The following is a 19263-nucleotide window of genomic DNA, read 5'->3' as shown; positions in this document are numbered from 1 at the left end:
GGGAGGTATTGTCAAAGACGCCGAATGTTCTGTTCCGTATGTGATTTAACTCAGGGGTGAATTCTTTTTTTTCTTTTCTTTTTATTTTATTTTATAGAGGACGGCAGCAATATATACAAGCTGCACACCACTATGTATCACGCGCCAATATACATCTTTAACCAAACGAGAAACCCTGTCCCGCCGTCATAGGGTGTACATATTTGTCCATGCAGTCTAAAAGTACCATCAGTCCCACGTTGGTTAGAAAAACCCCTATACGCCATCTGAACCGCCAATTAAAAACCTGAAAAAGAAGAAGAAAAAGACCAAAATGTGATACATGCTAGATATGATATGATCCCGTAGACTTTCTTGACACGCGCAGTTGAAGATCGCAAGAGCAGGACATCACGATCTACTGCTTCGTAATCGCTTCCAGAAGGGTTGCTGCTGTTGATGCCGCTTCTTGGACGATTCGCTTCCACCTCCAACACCCACCGCGGCCTGGCCACCCGGCAAATCGCCAGGGCCACCACCATCCATGTCTTCATCTTCCATCTGCTCGACGTCCATCTTATCCCCAGAGTAGCCACCGCGGCCGCCCCCGACTGGTTTGTCGGGAGGATAGCCGCCGCTCCGCCCGCTGCTGCCTTCGAGTTTATCCGAGTAGCTGCTGCCCTTGCGATCTGCCAAGGGTGGTGGTGGTGCCGGCGGCGGTGACATTCCCGCCTCGTGCATTTTATCCAGTGCCCGGCTCAGCGGCGCTACTAACGGCCCTTGTGATGCCTCAATCCTCTCCTTTCTGTCCGTCGGCCATGGGTCCTGCTGTGGAAGCTTTCCGACGGACTGCCTGTACAGCTCAGGAAATTGTGACTGGAATTCGTTTTCCAGTGCCTCTTGGTTTTGTTGCATGGCCCGTAGTCTTTCCGATTGCTTTGCTGGTGTGAGATTTGCTGAAGGCACGCGATCTTCATTCTCCACAAGACGTAGCCATTCTTCGTACTGATCCTGGTACTCGACAACTTGGTCCTATTGCTAATTGTCAGTACGTCTTGTAGTGGTAACTATTCTCCCAGTGACTGGGCTGAAATAATGGACCTCAAGTAAAATGACTTACTGCTGTGGTTGGTGGCGTGTGTTCCAAAGACTCAAGGTATTCATTGGCGGCCGTTGAAGTCTTTGCACCGACTATGTACTTTTCGTACGAGGCCGAGAACTCCCTGTAGGGGCCCTTTAGGACAAAGAACCTGCCAGTCCAGCCTTTGCTCCTGAATTTGTCGTAAAGCACCTCGGCAGTCGGACACTCCCAAGAAAACTCGATCACGCGGTCGTAGATAACTACACACTTTGCTGAATACCACTTGGAAAAGCTTGCATGGCTGGTCTCGTCCGAGAATGCACCCTCGATCATTTCGATGGTGGAGTGCTCCAAAAAGCTCACTGGTGCACGCAGGTTGGCTGCGCGGTGGATATGGGACCTCTGGAAGTCGGTAGGGGGTCGCAGGTCTAAAAAGAGAACCTGGGATGGATAGATCTCCAAGAGCCTGTTGAGATGACCTGGCAAGATCATGCGTATCGCTTCCTCCCTCGGTGGCGGTGGTTCCACAGCGAGTTTGCGCTTGCTCTGGCTGTACGAATCTCGCTCTTTCTTGTGGCGGTGATAGAACCAGAGCTGATGGGGGTTGCTTGTCAGCATCGACGTTTCCCCAGCAGGTAAAGATTTTGCAACTCACACTTATGTCATTTGTCTGAGCGCCAAGGTTTGATGCGTAATATTCAATCGCAGCGTTGCTCGGCTCTGGATCATTATTAAAGTATTCTTCCAGACGGGCAACTATATGAGAATTGAACCGAGGTGCCTCGGGCACAGACTCTGGGTGGTATACTGTCCACTTGGAGCTCCTTGACGTGTTCATTATTTCGTTCCGGCTGATCTTTTCGTAAGTATTATCCCGGGGCTGCTGTGCACCGTGCCCCTTTAAAGAAGAGGGGATATATCTAATATAGTCCCGCGGTGCTGCTGTCAGAGTTCTTTGGCCATCATAGGGCAAATGCCGCCCACCAACAAGTGGACCGGCCCGTAAGTCTTCGGGTATCATATCCTCTGCTTGGGTGGTGCCGGAAATGGACACATTATCGGCAATCCTCGTATCGTTGGTCTCAGCAGAAGGCTTAATCATGTTGTTCGACCTAATGAAAGCCACGAAATTGCACGCATGATCTTCTGGAAGCAAATCCCAGATCATGACCGGGAGGGACAGCAAGAGTAGCGTCGAATGGCTCTTGAAGACACCCTGAACCTTGACATACTTGGCCAGCGCTGGGAAGCTGGCCAACCATTGCTCCCATGCGTCCAGATCAAGTTGCTGGTTGTCTTCGAGGGCCAATGAGATCATGACATGCGGTCGATGTTCGGTAGGTTCTGTGCCAGCACCCTCTACTGAGCCACCCCTGCCTGAGCTTATAGGAGCGGATGGGAGGGGCATGGTCGCCTCTGGCTCATCCGGAGGCGAGGGAGGACGTCTGTTCTCAGGTACGATACGGCCCAGCTCTATGCTGGGCGCTTTGTGGTTCGAGGTCATCATGAAGTGCACAGGGGTTGAGCGAGCCTCGAAGTGCTTGCCGTTGATGGTGATGGGTCTGGGATGTTTTAGGCGCGCTAGAACCTCGGCGTGAAGCATTGCTGCTGAGAAGGTCCTGACTTTCCACTGCTGAAGAACTTCGATGAGCGCATTTGTGAACGAGTAACGCCCTGGATCCGGTGCTATGGCGTCCCAGCTAGATGCTGAGATGGTCTCGGTGATGCTCTTGCCATTGGGGAATGTAGCGCTCGCAGCGCCTGCACAACAGTCCAGCAGGATCAACGTGTCCGAGACGGAACGTTCCAGTAGAGTCTGGATGGCGGACCACTGCAGCCATGGCGAGCCAGAGTGGCGAGTTGCACACCAGGTGCTTTGCCTAGATTCGTCTATCCTTGCGTGGCCGCCATAGTAGACGATAAAGAGAGTGTCTGTGCTTTCATGATCTTTGATCAAGGAACCAACCTTGAGCATCAACTCCAGGTGAGAGTTTTCGGACGGGATGGCAAAAATATCGGTTTCGAAGCTGTAGTCTTCCCGCATACACTGCTCAAGGTCCTCAAGCTCAGGCAGAACGAAAAGATCATCAGACTTCCAGTGAAGTAGCAGCACTTGCACTTTGGAATATCTTTGCATGGAGAGCCCCCTATTTGGAAAAGCTCGCCCAGCCGACTGTGGGTGGTAAATGAAGTGGCTGTGGTCAGCATTATTAAAGCGTTGAAGCTAGGTGACGGTTGACACGATGAACAATTCCATCGCTGCAGAAGAAAAGAGAGAAATAAAGAGACATACATCTTCTAGACTTTTTGCAAACGTCTCGAGATGTTTGACGTGAAAATTCACACGGCTCGTGTCATGAGTTGCAGAAGGCGTCGAGACACCCGCACCCGAGCCGTACTGTGCCCATTCGAAAAGACCACGTTAGTATTTGGAACTGGTGCCTTTGTTTATTCCACATTGACGATGACCATCGCGAAGAAGGCCATGGCCCAGAACTTACGGTTGAATCTGCGCTGCTCATGCTGGCACCATCACCCCTTGGTGCCCTCGTCCGGAGGGTAACATAGGGCTCATCTTGGTGTGTTTGAGATTGTTGCGGGTGATTATGATGAAGATGATGCTGATGAGAATCCATGGTGGGCGTTTTGTTGTGGTGGCAGCCCAGGCTGCTGCACAAAAGTGGTGCGGGCTTGGACTGGATTGAAAACCGGCGATTTTTAGGTAGAACGAGGGGCTCTATTCGGTAAGGGCCGCTTTACAGCCTGTTGCTTCTCTCTACCTTTTCATCTTTTACAGGGTATGCGGGTTCGCGAGCTGCACATATCTTGATGTCGTCTCTTTTGTGTTTTTTTTTTTTCTTTTTTCTCTCTCCGTCGCTGACTTGCACGGAAATTAAGAAAAAGCTGTCAATTGCGCTTGGGATGAATGAATTTTGGTGGTTTGGTAAACAAGATCAGGAGCAGGCGGATGCGGCGATGATGTTTTCTTGGGCTGGCTGTCATCTGTTGTGTCCGACGGGCGGCCTTCCCTCTTCTCGGTGGCTCAATTGGGTTTAGTGCCCTTGTCCTTCGGTCGCAGATTGGGGTCTTATTGCTTGATTGAAAAGCGCTACTCCCCATGAGTGTGTAATCAGACCCTGTCGACACCAGGCTTGCAGGGTCTCTTTCACCGAAACCCTTTTGCAATAAACTAATTTTATCTTGGCATCTTATGACTTGTTAGTAGAGTAGTAACCGGTATAAGACATTCCTGTGCTTTAATAATTCGACCATGACATGACTGTCCAATGTTGAAATCGTCTCGTCCCACGTTTGAGAGGAAGTAACTGCACACAGCTCTGGGGGGTCTATTTAGTCACACACTCGCACTTCGAGCCTCGCATGAATAACGCCCATACCGTCCTATAACAGCGGTTAATAGTGGAGGTAAGGATGCTGTCAAAATAGGTAGTTTTGGGTTTTCTTTACCGGTACTGTAAATGGGTCTTGTCTTTCCTTTCCGAATCCATGCGCCGAAAGTACAGTAATTCCGTCGACGATAAGGCGTTCTATCAAGTACCACATACAGGCAACAAGATAACCATAACCTTATTTTGTTTCCCTCCTTTATACCACGTTGTTTGCCATCCGATCATTCTCAGCATTTGGAATGCGGGACACAGACATATTTTTAGCAAACCTGGTCATTATCGAATCGTGTCCGGGATTCAGGAGGAAAACCAGGCCCCGCCCCCAAGTAGCACTTAAAATATCGTTTTCCACTTTGCTCGCAAATGCACAGCTTTGAGGATTCTACCTCAGCCTGCAGCCCTAGACCCCCACCCGTAGTGCCAAGTCGCTTGTATATTGATCCTCACCACAGCTGGGAGCGCTAGCCCACCAAACCAACACTAGAATGGGGTCTGGCCAGCCTGCTGCACTCCTCGAGGGATCGGCGCATCTACCTGGGCAACTTGCTCTACGATGTCCAGCCGGCCGAAATCAAAGACGCGCTCGTGAAAAACGACTTCGGAGCCTACCAAGATATCCACATCTCCGTAGACCCCGTGACCGCTCGAAACCCAGGCTACTGCTTTGTTGACTTACCGGACCGCGCCACCGCTGAGCGCGCCCTCACATCTTTCCACACCAGCATCCGCGGCAGGCCCTTGAAGGTCGGCCCCTGCGAACCTAAGAAGCAGAATGCGAGTGGCAGAAACAGCAGATGGAGGAATAGCAACAATGTCGGTGGGGCGAACCCCGCCTTCAACAGATGGGGCAACTGGTCCGGACAGAGGACCTCATCGTCGAGGGACTCCGATGAGTAAAGGGGTGCCGGTCGGCATCATTGACGAGCGTGGCATTGAGCAAGGGCCGTACGGGGCCATTGAACACTTCAGCCAGTCCCACGTAACGAGCGGCCGACGGCTTTATGTAGGCGGGCTGGACAAGATGATCAACCAGCAGCACAACCAGGAGGAAGTGCGAGAGATTCTGGCGGGCTCGCACCCGTGAGAACCCCCTTTCCCAACTTCACTATCATTCCCCTCCCCCCTTTTTTCAACGTGATTGTGCGTTCCCATTATCGGTATTAGTTGTTGCTGACGGGCCAGGTTCGGTGGAGTAGTATCGCCATCAGTAAACGCATCACTCCGCACCCGTCCACGAGCAACATGCCGGGGAAACACCATTACTGCTTCGTTGACTTTGCGACCGCCCAAGAAGCTTCCACCGCCGCAATGGCGACAAACGGGAGGTTCTGGGCCGGTGGACGCCTGCGCGTCAGCATGGCCAGAGAGGTCCCAGATAGGCTCAGAGAACGCGCCGTCCCGGCTAAGGACAATGAGACTTTGCGGAAGAGGGCTGCCGACGATGATCCACTCTCGGCTGGCCAGCAGTCATCATGGCGCAAACGACCTGCTAACGACCACAGTGGCGTTGGGACCTCTCAACCCACTGGATCTCTTGCATCTGCAAGTTGGCGTTCAAAAAACCCTGAACAGAAGCCGAACGTGATGTTGAGCCTTGGAATGGCGGTATTGCATAATCCTTGGACCAAATTGACGAGATGTATAATTAACTACAAAGTCTAGGTCCAGGCTGTGTTGGTTAATTTGTTCAATGTTCCAATTTTGGTTTGCATTCGCAATCGTGATAATTATGGTTACTAGGCTGTATGACCCTGCACTAGATGCTGCGTGTGAGGATCAACCTTCCTTCAGATTAATCAACGTAGACATGCATGATTGTGACAAGTCGTGCAACTGCATCTAGGAGGTTGATGAGGAGTTGACCTGGAAAAAGTGACTGTCGTCTCACCACCCACGTGTCTGCTGATGTGATCGGTGGGGCCCCGCCGTGCAATTCCGAGCCTGGCCTTAGTGTCGCTCGGTCAACATTCCAGGCTACGATGGTGTTGATCCAGCCATGCAACTTGGTAGCCTACCTGCCTAATTGATGTACCTGCAACGAGGATTAGCAAAGCACCTCGCCAATCAAGCAATTAACAGACCAGCTACTGGTATTCGCCAGCCTAACTCTGCCAGGAAACCCCAAACGCGGTTGGGAATGCTGCACAACATTTCAGTAAAACTAGCAATCCTGACCTGACCTGACTTGGGCCTCCACAATACGGTACCTCAATCTGTACCGACCATCAAAATGAAGCTGAGGATCACCTTCCTCCACAGACCCGGCGATGCCGTGGATCCTGCGTCGCTCAAGATCACCGACGATAGCCTTGCGGGCCCAGACCTTCATGCAGCCCGCGAAGTTCGGGCAACATTTGCCCGCGATGAACTTCCCGCCGAGCTGTTGGCGCTCCTCGCGGCTACAAATGACTTCCACGTGAGATGGGTCGGCCCGCACGCATACCAAACCGTCAGCCCCCTGCAGTCGAGACTGCCACCAGGTTTCCACCTATTCTATACGCCGCTGGCAGATGAAAAGCATCAAGATTCGTAAGTCTAGAGGTTCGTCTTTGTCTGTCTTGAGACTGAGCCTGAACCTGACTCGTTTGTTCCGTGCACAGTGCAGTCCTCACCTGCGATCTATTACGAAAAGCTTTCGGAGGTCTGGAGAATTGCATATCGAATGTGAGTAGTCCTGTCGTAGTTGTAGCGCAATAGTATGATGCGATCCATTTCGTTCCATGGCCTAATTGACAAAATGCCAGGAATCATTTGTCTCCCTTCCCAAGAGCCGCTTCTCTCACTCGCCAGCTCATCAATTCTATCAACCTCTCGAGGACCTGCGGAACCTCACTCGCTACATAAGGGATGACTTGTGCCCAGAAAATGACCCCCTCTGTCGAGCCCAGGCAGAGCGCCTGACCGAGTCCGTCTCGCTCGACATTTCATGGGACAGCACTGCCAACATCCTCAGGGTGACCACGATGTCTCCATACCAGGCCCAGCCCCTGACCGTGACAGCCTACCCGGGCCACCGCACTGAGGTTGGCATGCTGGGCGAGGACACCGCGCCGACCCTGGAGCGTCACGAGGTTGGCATATCCGGCCACCTCGTCGTACTGGGCGAGCGCAACACCCCTTCCCCCACCGTCTTCGGCTTCCCATCCCGTCACCGGGCCGCCGATGGCGACTCTGTAACGTCCTTCTTCCCGTACCACTCTGACACCTCCACCGGCCTGCACCCGACCCTGAGGCTGGTCATGACGTCGCGCAAGCCGGACGAAGGGTCCTGCACGCCGCACGCCTACCTCACGCTGCCCCGCACCATCTTTGCCGACATGTACCAGCTCTCGGACCCTCTTTTCCTCGCCTCCAAGAACCTCACCGCCCTGCGCTACATGTCTAGCCCCGTCGACCTCGAGGCCCCTGACTACGCCATGAGCATATGGGGCTCGTTCGTGCTGGTGGACCTCGCCCAGCCCTCGGTCGACGCCGGCGACGCCTGGACGGCCGAGATCCCGCTGCACCTGCGCTACCTCGCCCCCGCGACCGGCGGTCATCGCAGCATCGAGGTCCCCGCACCCGCCGTGTTCTGGGCCTGCGCGGCTGACGAGGTGGGCAACCTGGCCACGAACCCGTTCGACCGCACCAGGCTCGGATACGACGGCCTCTTCGACGTCAACACGGTGTTTTGGCACCTCGAGCCGAGGCCGCCCCCTCTGCCCGTCGGGACCACGCGCCTCGTGCTCGGCGTCGACGTTCCGGTCCTGGACATAGAGAGGTCGGGCTGGATCGGCGCTGGCACTGCCGCCGTCATTCTTTTGGGTTTTGGTTGGGTGGTCTGGAAGCTCCTCGGGGCTGGGTTGGCAAAGAGCGCAGAGGGAGGAATGGCGCCTGGCGTTCAGAAACCGGAGACGAAGAAGACGCAGTGATCTCTTTGGAGGAGGAACAGGAGCTGAAGGTGATCCCCAAACGGTGCTAGGGTGATATACCACCCATCGCCACAGGCAGGCACGACAAATGCCAGAATCATGCAGAAAATGGAAGAGCAGCATGGACTAATTATGATATTGATGCGTACTCAATGAATCTCCAGCACTGGCCGGGAGAGAAATGGGGCCCATATAGCACAAAGGAATTGCGCGATGACAATAAGTGTTTCATGAACAATTTCGTCGCAAGCAGTTATAACAGCCACGCCAGTCACATTGCATATGCCATATTCAAACGAGGTGCAAGACTCTTGCGCCAGGTATTTGTACGCTTCATGATTTGTATATTTTTGCTTTATAATTGCAAGTCTAGACTGCAGAGCTTCATAACCGGCCGCTCTCATAATACCTGCGCATCTCTGTGCATGCTTAGAAGGCAAAGACCTGATCCTCAAGCTTGCTCACGGGGCGCGCCTTCTTGAAGCCCAAAGCCTCGGTAGCCTTCTTCAGACCGCTAACCATAGGCGGGGGACCGCACAGCAGGATCTTGACATCGTCTGCCGGCTTGGGGAGCCATTTCTGTCACGTAGAAATCTGGTTAGTATAACGACCGCATGCCATTTGCCACCGTTTCTTTTCCCAATACATCGACTTACGGTGATCATGTCCTGTGTAACAAAGCCAACGCCACCAGTCCAGCCCTCAGGCGGCCTGTCCAAAACGTAGTGTACCCTGAATCCCTTGTCCTCGGCCGCGAGCGCATCAAGGTCCTCCTTGAGCAGGATATCCTCCTTGGTGACATTGGCAAAGATCAGGTCGACCTGGGTGGTGTCGCCAGCGGCACGGCCGCGGACGATGGCGCGAACGACCTGGAGCATGGGGGTGATGCCGGTACCGCCGGCGATCATGCCGAAGTGACGGACCATGTTGGGCTGGTACACAAAGGCGCCCTTGGGGCCCCTGACGCGGATGCTCTGGCCGACCGAGAGCCCGGCCATGTACTTGGAGATGTTACCGGTGGGGTACGACTTGATCAGCAGGTCGACGTAGCCGGGCTGCTCGTCACCGCTGATCGGGGTGTAGGACCGCACAACCTCTTTGCTGCTGCCGTCGGGCTGGGGGATGTCGGCGCCGATGGAGATGTGCTGGCCGATGGGAAGACCAAGGATCGAAGACGGCGATGGGAGCTGGATACGGTAGCTGCGAGAGGGCCGCATGGGTAAGTAAACAGTCCAAGCTTTGCAATGGTGGCTTACCCAGCGGGACAGAAAAACTTACATGGCGACATTGTGGGATATAATGGTCTTCTCCTTGAGCTCGAACTCCTGAAATTTTGTTGGGTCAAGGACCTTTTTGGGCTCTGTAAAAACACATCCCGCGTTAGCATTGATTTTCCACCGCAGAACAGATGCAAACAAGTTTTCTACTTACTGAGCTGGAAGAACTTCCATGTGCCGAGAGCCAAAGCAAGGGCGACACTGTAGACGACCCAGTCCCTCTTGACGATGGCGGTGCCGATGACAATGAGCGCCGCGGGGATGTAGACCCCGTCGACGTAAACCTTGGAACTTAGAGGGGGTGCCATACTTTCCTCTCTTGACGCTGTTTTGCCTTCGTCGTTGCTTCTATGTGCCCGGTGGGACCTAACCTGGCTTTTATGTCTTCTTTTTTTTGAGTGGCCTTTGGAGCTTTCGTGGGCAGGGGATGGGACCAGGCGGAATTTGAAGCTAGACCCGAGCGCGACCTGGTCGGGCCAATTTGCGACATCATCCCACCGAAAATTTGCGGGCCCCGGAAGTGGGCTGATCCTGTGACCGCCAGAAGCCCGAAGTCCGGAAGCAGACTTATTTGTACGAATACTAATTTAAAGTTCCATCGTATCCGAAGATCCGTTAAGTTGTCAAAGCCGTGGCGGATCTAATATGGATATTTTTACAAGTGGAATTCCGTTAATTACGTCCCTGGTTAAAATTTCTCTAAAAACAGCGGATTGTCTTACCGCAAGTGTGTTAAGTCCTACCTCAGGTATCACTCATAAGGTACGATACGGCAGGGCTAATGTTGGTTGGGAAGTGAATGAATGCCCAACGCAATTGATTCGATCGATCAACCAATCTTGAACCCCTCCAATGACCAATTGTAGGGAAGGTAGAGAGGGGCAGTTCCCTCCCATCACTCACCACCATCAAGCAACAAAACCTGTACTGCCTTTGAGCTCCGCAGCATAGTGCTGCATTGCAACTTGGGTCATTTCTAACATAGAGCCTCAATACTTTTTTCTTGCAACTAGCGCGGATGTGATTAGACCGCCTTGGCCCATATTTTGCTCTTTGAAATCCATTTCAGACAATATTCCTATATTCAAGCAAGATCCTTTCCCACATTGATTCCGCTCCAAATTTCAACGCATGCCACCATGGGTGAACCTGTCAAGATTGAGGAAGCTCCTTTCCCACTGACAGACGTCGACAAGTGGGTTTTGTCACAAACAGATGAGGAGTTCAAGTACCATGATTGGGACGAGCTTCGGGAAATCATCGGTATGCCGGCCATGACCGAGAAGTTGCCGTGCTTTTGATAGTAAAAATAACATCATGAGCCATTTACCTGTCTGTAACTGGAAATATTAACGACTGTATCCAGACACAAATAAGCTCGAAGTACTCAAGCGGAAACCGTCAGACCTACGGCGCTACATGAAATGGACAGCCGAGACCAAGGCCGAGTATGGCAGCATGACCAAATATATCATGATCCATCGACTCCCTAAAACTTGGGGTGATGTTCCTTTCACACCGGCGTCATCGATTCCTTTTGCAGACCCCTCCGACTACAGAGTTCTGTTGAATGACTGGCCATATGGCCTGGCCTCTGGCATCACGCACATTGTGGTGTGGTCACGTACTGTGATACCCACCAACCCGGAAACGGGCGACATGACACCGGAGAGCAGGGAAACAGTGGCAAACTTTGTCAAGCGCTTTTTCGTGGATGAGCTTGGCCCGGGAGGTGAGGATCAGGTGATGTGGTTCAAGAATTGGGTCGCCCTTCAGAGTGTGAGAACCCTCGAACATATCCATATCATGGTCAAAGACTGCGACGAGGCTATATTGCAAAAGTGGACGCGGGAGCTCGACTGCCACAGGTAGAGATGGACAACGCCATAGATCAAATACCGCGCCCGCAATGCCACTTATAGACGACATATAAACCACCAGCCATTCGTCCCACTTAGATCATGCCGCACGTCGTTGTTTCCGGTTACTAGCAGGTTGCTGTTGCGCACCGGCTGGATCAACGCCGCCTTTTTGCAAACCGGCCATCTGCCGGGCAGTCCCCACCAGACCAAATCCCTTGTATGCAGCAAATGCTGGGATGAGGAGCCAGATAAAGTAAAGTGAATTTCCAAAGAGGATAACGAGGACCAATGTTGCCCACGTGACCCAGACAACGTCGAACATGTACTCGGTTAGCCCGGATGCTGCCAGGTCCTCACCCGAAGACTTGAGTGTGCCGTTGGCATCGTGCTTCGGTCGACCGGCCTTTTCCAGCGTAAGCTGGCAGATGAAGCTAGGGACGGACACGAGGATGTAGCCCAGCAGAGATCGCGGCTTGAGGATGGTGTGGCAGAGCAGGAAGGTGGCATGTACCAATGCGGATCCGACGTGAAGTTTGTAAAGGGTGGCCGCGTTGGACTTGGCGCGATCTTTTTTTGCTTTTTGTGCCATGACAATTGGGAAGATGAGGCTGAGATGGTGCGTTTTGTTTGGTCGCGGAAAGAAAAATATATATATGATTTGGTAATTGCAAACAAACGTATTCGGGGGAATCTTTGTGGCGTCTGTTCGAAAACCAAAGACAAATGAGCCACTTGGGGGTTTTGTGTCGGATGGCTGTCAAAGTGTGTCAAGAGTGTCAATTCACTGAGGTACCTTACCTCATCCGCGTGGCTTGCAGTGGACAAATCTCCCGTCGTTAGTGTTGCCACTCAATCGGAACGCGCGCATGGGGCGGGAGTCCCCCGTTGCTTGGGCAGGCCCAGCCAAGACCTTTAAGCGCCCCTCGACCAATCAGGGTGTCGGAAGAGACTGCGAACAACAACATCGCGACGTGAGGAAGGCGTGCATCAGCAAGCCAAAAGCTTTTTCTTCCTCACAAACATTTCAGTCATTATTGCCCCTGAACCCATCTGGCTTTGGAGATTGATATTCAATCGTTTGCGCGGCAATTTCACACTTCATTTTTGACCGACAGAGATAATGGCATGCAAACAGTAATTTTTTTTGCACCTCTTTGTTGCTGGTGCACGTCTTTTTTTGCATGCAAACAAGCTTGTTTTCCTTTGGATGGTTTTTTTCTGGGGCGCGTTTGTGTACGTCTGACCGACGAACAAAGAACACCCCACTCGCTCTTCCACCCTTACACAATAACTTTGGGGTCGCCTTTGGCAAGAATAAATTTGCCTAACTTACTTACGCAAAGCTCATCTTCGTCGAGATTTACATATCCGTAATTATTAATGGTTTTTTGCGTCTAATCATCCCATAAAACCCGTCGACATCGAGGCGCCACCAGCCTGGTCGCCATAGCAAAACGACGTCCTCACGCGCCCGAACATAGACACAGGCACTTTGGTCGCGGTTTTCGGTCGCGTAAAACCTGGCAGAAGCCTCCCGCGGCGAATACAGAGCGACGAACCCGAAGCGCGTTTGTCGGCCTTCGATTTGGGGTGGCAAAGGTACCTTTGGTCCTGAGCCTCCTCCTTAGCCTGATCCCATGGCTTGGCATGTCAGGTAGCAGTCTACGAGCATAGTCGAATGTCACGGCCCTTGGTACAGTCCGCTGCCATGGCACCTGGTAGCAGTGGTGCCAATGTCGCAGCACTGTTACGACACGCAGTGCTATACCACCTCGACAACAGTGCACACGAAAATGCGCTCTTTTTCGCCGAAAGACTCGCTGCTCAGGACCCTCGATCCCCCGAATCAGCGTTTCTCCTTGCCCTCTGCCATTTCCGCCTGGGAGATTTTCTGTCGGCGCACGATGCCAGCAAGGACGACTTGAAGGGAGCAGGCCTTCGGAGTTTACATATAGGGCGGGCCTACATATTTGCGCAGAGCTGCTTGGCACTAGAAAGATATCGAGATGGGGCTATCGCACTGGAGAGGTGTCGACCGCAATGGCCGCATAAAACCACTTTTGGGAAACACACGGCCTCCACGCGCAGCCTGATACCTGATGCTGCCGCGCTAAACTGCCTGCTTGGTAAGCTCTATCAGGGGCTTGACGACAAGAACAGGGCTGTATCCTGCTTTGAGGACGCACTGAAGCTGAACCCTTTCATGTGGGATGCCTTCACATCGTTGTGTGACATGGGTGTTCACATCAAGGTTCCAAACATATTCAAGGTCACCGACAAGCTTGTGCGGGCTCTTGATTCAGAAGATAAACCCACGATTAACGACAAGGAAACATCTTCAGCAGCTACATTAGAGCCGCTGCCGAGAAAGTCAGCTTTGCGTTCGGCCCCCGCAGACACCTCGGATCCCTTCGACCAACCAAGAGCAGTCGCCTTCCAGGACAGACAGGCACTCGGGAATCTGGTAGCCGCCGAGACCGAAGAAAATGAGTTTCTCCAAAAGATCGCAGCTGCTCGCTCTAGGATGGCAGCAGCTTCAGGACCAAGCAGTGCGAGTGATCTCCTAGACACTCCTCCAGCTCCTTCGGCTCCGGTGGAGATAAACGCCTTGCGTGGAGGGGCTCATCCTGAGCCTCCGCACGCGCCCATGCGCAAAACTAGGGCAGCGCATACTATTGAACCACCTCCTTCGGATGCCCCGCCAAGGATGGGATATCGTGGCATCACTAAACGAAGAGCAAATTTGGACCCCAACTCAGAAGCCCCTTCAGCCACGGAGCAGCCCGTTTCCCAGATGCTCAGAACTTCAGCGTCATCACTGTTGGGAGCTGAACAGCGGAAGCGGACCATATCTGGGCATCCAGTCCAATCCAGGCCAGGTGTTACCGAAGAACCCGGAGCACCACAGAGAAGAAGTGCCAGGCTCAACATGTTCAAGCAGCCCTCTACTGCCAAGCCGAACGCTGCAGCTGCTCCCATTGGCACCACATCTACGAGGGAAATGAAGAAAGCCAGACCAGCCATCTCGAGAATCATGCGGCCAGGGAGTAGCGGTTCTAGCGTTGGGAGGGTTGTGAGTGGGAACCGAAAGCCAGTGGAGGAAAATACCATGGATGTTGATCATGTCGAGCCCCCGAAGATGAGAGATGCAGTTCAACCACCTCTAGGACCTGCAAGAACAATCGAGGCGGACGGACACAGCACAGTAAGATTAGAAGAAACCTTGCGGTTGTTGATGGATCTTCTCAAACGCCTGGGAACGGGATATTTGGCTTTGTCGCAGTACCAGTGCAGCGAAGCTGTGCAAGCTTTCAGCACGATACCGCGAGCTCATGTCGACACCCCGTGGGTTTTAGCTCACATCGGACGCGCTCAGTATGAACAGACCAAGTATGCTGAAGCAGAGGCCTCCTTCAAGCGCTTAAGAACATTGGCACCGAATCGGCTGGAGGACATGGAGGTCTATTCCACAGTACTTTGGCACCTGAAGAAGGAAACAGAGGCATCGTTTCTGGCACACGAGCTTGTTGACATAGCGTGGCATTCACCGCACGCCTGGTGCGCCTTGGGCAATGCATGGTCGCTGGCATCAGATCGCGAACAAGCGCTGCGGTGCTTCAAGCGTGCTACGCAGCTCGACGCAAAATTTGCATATGCCTACACACTTCAAGGGCATGAGCACTTTGTTAGTGAAGAATACGATAAGGCGTTGACATCATACCGGCACGCCATAGCGGCGGACCGGCGCCATTACAATGCCTACTATGGCATCGGAAGAGTGTACGAGAAACTTGGCAACTATGACAAGGCATATACCCACTTCCATGCGGCCTCAGTGATTCACCCGACCAACGCGGTCCTGATATGCTGCATCGGTACGGCACTGGAGAAGCAAAAGCAAGTTGTACAGGCCCTGCAGTTTTTCACAAAGGCGACCGAACTAGCACCGCGGGCAGCGCAAACACGCTTCATGAAAGCGCGCGCTCTTTTGGCGTTGGGACAACTACACGAGGCTCAGAAAGAGCTCATGATCCTCAAGGACCTCGCACCGGACGAGGCGACTGTGCATTTCCTGCTTGGAAAGCTCTACAAAACACTTAACGATAAGAATACGGCGGTCCATCACTTTACGATTGCACTGAGTCTGGATCCAAAGGTAAGCCAGCCGCTGCATGTCAATGTTGCTTTTCTTGGGCTACCCAACGGTGATGGCTGACAACCCCGAACAGGCCAGTCAATTGATCAAAAAGGCCATAGAAAGTCTCGAGGATGATGAATGTTATGACGACTCCATGGTGCAATGACAATAACAATAACAATGTTGCCCAAGTGTGGGCGAGGGTAACGGCTTTCTCTCTCTAGAACTTGCTACGAATGTATATAACCGACTCTGAGATGAAACTCTTCACCCGTTAGCCCAATTGGCCACCAGGGAAATCAGTGGGACGTTGTTGCATGGCGTCTATGAAACGACACGAGAAGATATGAACCATCGATCATTTCAATCCATGGAAATGCAGCATTGCATTGGCGTTCTGGACATGCTATTTGCTGGGAAGCAAGCAATTTGAGATTGTTTCTGGCCACTGAGTTCTGGGGAGAGCCATGGGATGGGACGGGAGGGCGCCTGGATCGGGAGATAGTTGGGTAAGGCTTTGACTATGCGGTTGTGTTTTTGGGGAAGCGGTCTTTATTTTTATTTTTTTTGGGCGTAGGGCGGACAACACGAGCATCATGTTACAGCATTGCGTTCTTTTTCCCTTGTCTTGGTTTGTTCTTTTCGGCATTGGGAGTTTGAGACGACAACAATTCGTGTGGTTTGGGGTTAAACAGTACAGAGTCTCTGCTCGTGCGATTACTTTGACATACCGATTCACACTCTTTGAAAAACACTTTAGCTGTAGTGCACACGCTAGTGAACGATGGATTGACGCCTACCTGGCTCCTGGGAGTTCTTTGGGTACCTCAAATTGGAGCGAGACAATCTTGATGTTCGACGCGGGTCTTGCAAGTCAAATGCTTCATGCTGCAAACTGACCACCAACAAGCTTAACAGTAGTAGCCAGTAACAAGTGTCGCCAACCACCAACCTTGACAAACGAAGCGAGGTAGAAGGAACAAGCCATATACGTCAAGCAGCTACACCCATCAGATCAGCCTTGATGACAGCTATCCAGCGTGGAGTGTTCGCCTGAGATGGCGGTCTGCTAGGCGAGTTTCGGACGCGTGAATGATTTCACCCTACTTAAAAAGAATGCGTCTGGACGCGATGATAGAATCAAGCACCAAAGATCAAAGAGAGAAAGATAGAAAGAGAGAGAAAAGGGACTTGAGATAGCATGCCTACTCGAAAGAAAGAGCCTCCAGCCCAATATTCATAACCGATGAAGGCTGCTCAAACTTCTGTCTACTTGCCCGTTGTCAAATGCACCCATCTGTAGCGTCTTCGGCGCGTTGCGCGCTGGTTGTCGCGTCTGTGAGTTTGACCAATGCAGAAGAGGTTGGGGAGGTGCGGGGCGGTTCTATGCACGGGCCACATACAGGGGTATCCAGATCAGCCGCCCTCTTTTTCTCGGTAGGGAAAATGGGCTTGAATCAAGAAAGGAAAGAGCGCGTAAAACAGCGCCAAAAAGCGGCATTCAATCAGGTCAGATTTGGGCATTTTTCAGGACAAAAAAAGCCGGACAAGAAAATCCATTTTTACCCCCAACCAGGGAAACCAAATCACTCTGCATGGTATAAAACCCCCCAACCCACCTTTCCCATTCCCAACTCCTCCACTCTACTCCCCCATTCCCGTAAACCACCAACAACAAAACAAAGCTGCATCATCCATTTGTTCATCGCGACAATCAATCATAAACACTTTAATCAACTTCATTCTCATTCAAATCCATCAAGATGACTGGACGTAAGTTGATACTGATTTTTATTTTGTCGCTGAATCTCGTCGACTATTCTATTTTGCTTCGGTCAAGCTTGCATATGGGTTGTTGCCATCGGGCAACGTGACGCATCACACTCAACGCGTCGCGCCTCATCCCACATGCACTTGACTTTGGTTCCATTCCATCACAACATTACTATACAACTTGCATCATGCTGATTACAATTCTCAATCACAGGCGGAAAGGGAGGAAAGGGTCTTGGAAAGGGTGGCGCCAAGCGTCACCGCAAGATTCTTCGTGACAACATTCAGGGTATCACCAAGCCCGCTATCAGGCGTCTGGCCCGTCGTGGTGGTGTCAAGCGTATTTCTGCCAGTATGTTATTTCATCGATGTATCATCCCTCAACACGTCAATCTACTAACACCTCACCCTTCCAGTGATCTACGAGGAGACCCGTGGTGTCCTCAAGTCCTTCCTCGAGGGTGTCATCCGTGACGCCGTCACCTACACTGAGCACGCCAAGCGCAAGACCGTCACGTCGCTCGACGTTGTCTACGCTCTCAAGAGGCAGGGCCGCACCCTCTACGGTTTCGGTGGTTAGATGGGGAGAAGTCTATTCACGAGCATGTCGTTTTCTGCATTTCTTTTCGCGTTCGGGTTTGGGCAATTACAGGACTACTGGCGTTACGGCGATGGTAAATTTTTACCGGTTCACAAGGGAATCAATCAAAGAAGGTCTCGTGGCCTTCGCGTCATTATGAAACACCAAATAAACAACAGATGAATACCTAGTGATGGTTCTGATGTTGAAACTTTAATGATATGTTTCATGTGCAGCGTGCTGGAATGCAGACACTGACCATGCAAAGGTCTAATGTTAGCGCGAGAGATAATTCATTGATTGACTAGCATGAGTGAAACGCAGAAAGGGTATCTTGAATTACTGTGACTGTATGTGTGAAAACAAAATACGTTTTCTTGTCAAGTTGAATCTTGTTCAACTGGTCATGTTCGTGAGGTTGATCGCACACCGCCACAGACTGCACGAGTACATGATTCGGATAGGTAAACCAGACAGCCAGCACTGAGTGTAATTATATCACCATCTCCTCTCTCAAAAAGTCCCACTTTGTTGGGCACATATCCGAGGCGTCATATCCCATTCCGCCCCTTAGAGGTACTTCTTCCCGGCCGCAGCAACTCTTGCACGGAATATGGGACTCCTGACTTCCATGTTGACTTTGTAGAAGGGGCTCATGATGGCCTTGACCCAGTTCTCGTAGACCTCCATGAAGAAGCTTTTGATGGCTTCCTCGGTAGCCACACTCGTAGGGTTCGCGGCGATGGAGTTGCGAGTGGCGGCGGTCGTCTGCGGGCCCACGACAACGGGCTGATGGAGGAGCAGAAACTTGACGTTGCCGCCGGTGACGAAGCACGAGACGTAGCTGTTGAGGAACTTGTCGACGCACTTCAGATACCTGGGAAGGGAAAAAGAAATTGCCCATGAATGTCAGCTCTAGCTGAGCGCTACGGATGGGTGCATATTGCCGACCTGGGGACGAACATCTGGCCGGTATTCCATTGCGCCTCTTCCACGATATCCAGGCTGCTGTGCAGGATGAACTGGTTCATGTGGCGCGACGCCTCGGCGAAACGGGGCATGCCGTCGCCACCCTGCTTCGACGTGCCGAACTCATACTCGAACAGTGGGTTATCCTGCGTCCCGATAATGGCGAAGTAGTAGGACATGGTTGAGGAACGATCAGGTGGTGTCGGACATCGGGGGCCCGACTTTGTTGCGTATTTTCGCTACGAGGAAGGAGAGAATAATTGTTTCTTGTCTCCTTCGACCA

The 19263-nt window shown here is 52.2% G+C and overlaps 8 protein-coding genes across 8 annotated transcripts; 5 read left to right on the top strand and 3 right to left on the bottom strand.

Annotated features, from left to right (window-relative positions):
• MGG_06285 (uncharacterized protein) lies at positions 1-3960 on the bottom strand. Its single transcript, XM_003717253.1, has 5 exons — positions 3562-3960; positions 3354-3458; positions 1716-3233; positions 1100-1654; positions 1-1011 (listed from the first exon to the last, which is right to left on the bottom strand). The coding sequence occupies exons 1-5, from the start codon at positions 3694-3696 to the stop codon at positions 391-393; spliced, it is 2934 nt and encodes a 977-aa protein (XP_003717301.1). The 5' UTR covers positions 3697-3960; the 3' UTR covers positions 1-390.
• Positions 3961-4385: 425 nt separating this feature from the next.
• MGG_12864 (uncharacterized protein) lies at positions 4386-6252 on the top strand. Its single transcript, XM_003717252.1, has 2 exons — positions 4386-5550; positions 5667-6252. The coding sequence occupies exons 1-2, from the start codon at positions 5243-5245 to the stop codon at positions 6130-6132; spliced, it is 774 nt and encodes a 257-aa protein (XP_003717300.1). The 5' UTR covers positions 4386-5242; the 3' UTR covers positions 6133-6252.
• A 448-nt stretch (positions 6253-6700) lies between these two features.
• On the top strand, positions 6701-8381 carry MGG_06288 (uncharacterized protein; the record flags this gene model as incomplete). Its single annotated transcript, XM_003717251.1, has 3 exons — positions 6701-6999; positions 7071-7134; positions 7215-8381. The coding sequence occupies 3 exons, from the start codon at positions 6701-6703 to the stop codon at positions 8379-8381; spliced, it is 1530 nt and encodes a 509-aa protein (XP_003717299.1).
• A 256-nt stretch (positions 8382-8637) lies between these two features.
• MGG_06289 (NADH-cytochrome b5 reductase 1) lies at positions 8638-10054 on the bottom strand. The gene is made up of 4 exons (XM_003717250.1): positions 9813-10054; positions 9660-9741; positions 9038-9581; positions 8638-8960 (listed from the first exon to the last, which is right to left on the bottom strand). Exons 1-4 carry the CDS (start codon positions 9964-9966, stop codon positions 8811-8813), a joined length of 930 nt encoding a protein of 309 aa, XP_003717298.1. The 5' UTR covers positions 9967-10054; the 3' UTR covers positions 8638-8810.
• Positions 10055-10272: 218 nt separating this feature from the next.
• On the top strand, positions 10273-12501 carry MGG_17196 (uncharacterized protein). The gene is made up of 2 exons (XM_003717249.1): positions 10273-10921; positions 11025-12501. The coding sequence occupies exons 1-2, from the start codon at positions 10798-10800 to the stop codon at positions 11528-11530; spliced, it is 630 nt and encodes a 209-aa protein (XP_003717297.1). The 5' UTR covers positions 10273-10797; the 3' UTR covers positions 11531-12501.
• MGG_17195 (uncharacterized protein) lies at positions 12484-16462 on the top strand. The gene is made up of 2 exons (XM_003717248.1): positions 12484-15676; positions 15750-16462. Exons 1-2 carry the CDS (start codon positions 13199-13201, stop codon positions 15822-15824), a joined length of 2553 nt encoding a protein of 850 aa, XP_003717296.1. The 5' UTR covers positions 12484-13198; the 3' UTR covers positions 15825-16462.
• A 745-nt stretch (positions 16463-17207) lies between these two features.
• On the top strand, positions 17208-18271 carry MGG_06293 (histone H4). Its single transcript, XM_003717247.1, has 3 exons — positions 17208-17431; positions 17646-17783; positions 17848-18271. The coding sequence occupies exons 1-3, from the start codon at positions 17422-17424 to the stop codon at positions 18009-18011; spliced, it is 312 nt and encodes a 103-aa protein (XP_003717295.1). The 5' UTR covers positions 17208-17421; the 3' UTR covers positions 18012-18271.
• A 310-nt stretch (positions 18272-18581) lies between these two features.
• MGG_06294 (trafficking protein particle complex subunit 2) lies at positions 18582-19159 on the bottom strand (the record flags this gene model as incomplete). Its single annotated transcript, XM_003717246.1, has 2 exons — positions 18582-18888; positions 18975-19159. 2 exons carry the CDS (start codon positions 19157-19159, stop codon positions 18582-18584), a joined length of 492 nt encoding a protein of 163 aa, XP_003717294.1.
• Positions 19160-19263: the final 104 nt, after the last annotated feature.

Source organism: Pyricularia oryzae, chromosome 4 (genome assembly GCF_000002495.2).
Source record: "Pyricularia oryzae 70-15 chromosome 4, whole genome shotgun sequence".
Taxonomy (NCBI): Eukaryota; Fungi; Ascomycota; class Sordariomycetes; order Magnaporthales; family Pyriculariaceae; genus Pyricularia; species Pyricularia oryzae.
This window is presented reverse-complemented; position numbering and strand designations above follow the sequence as displayed.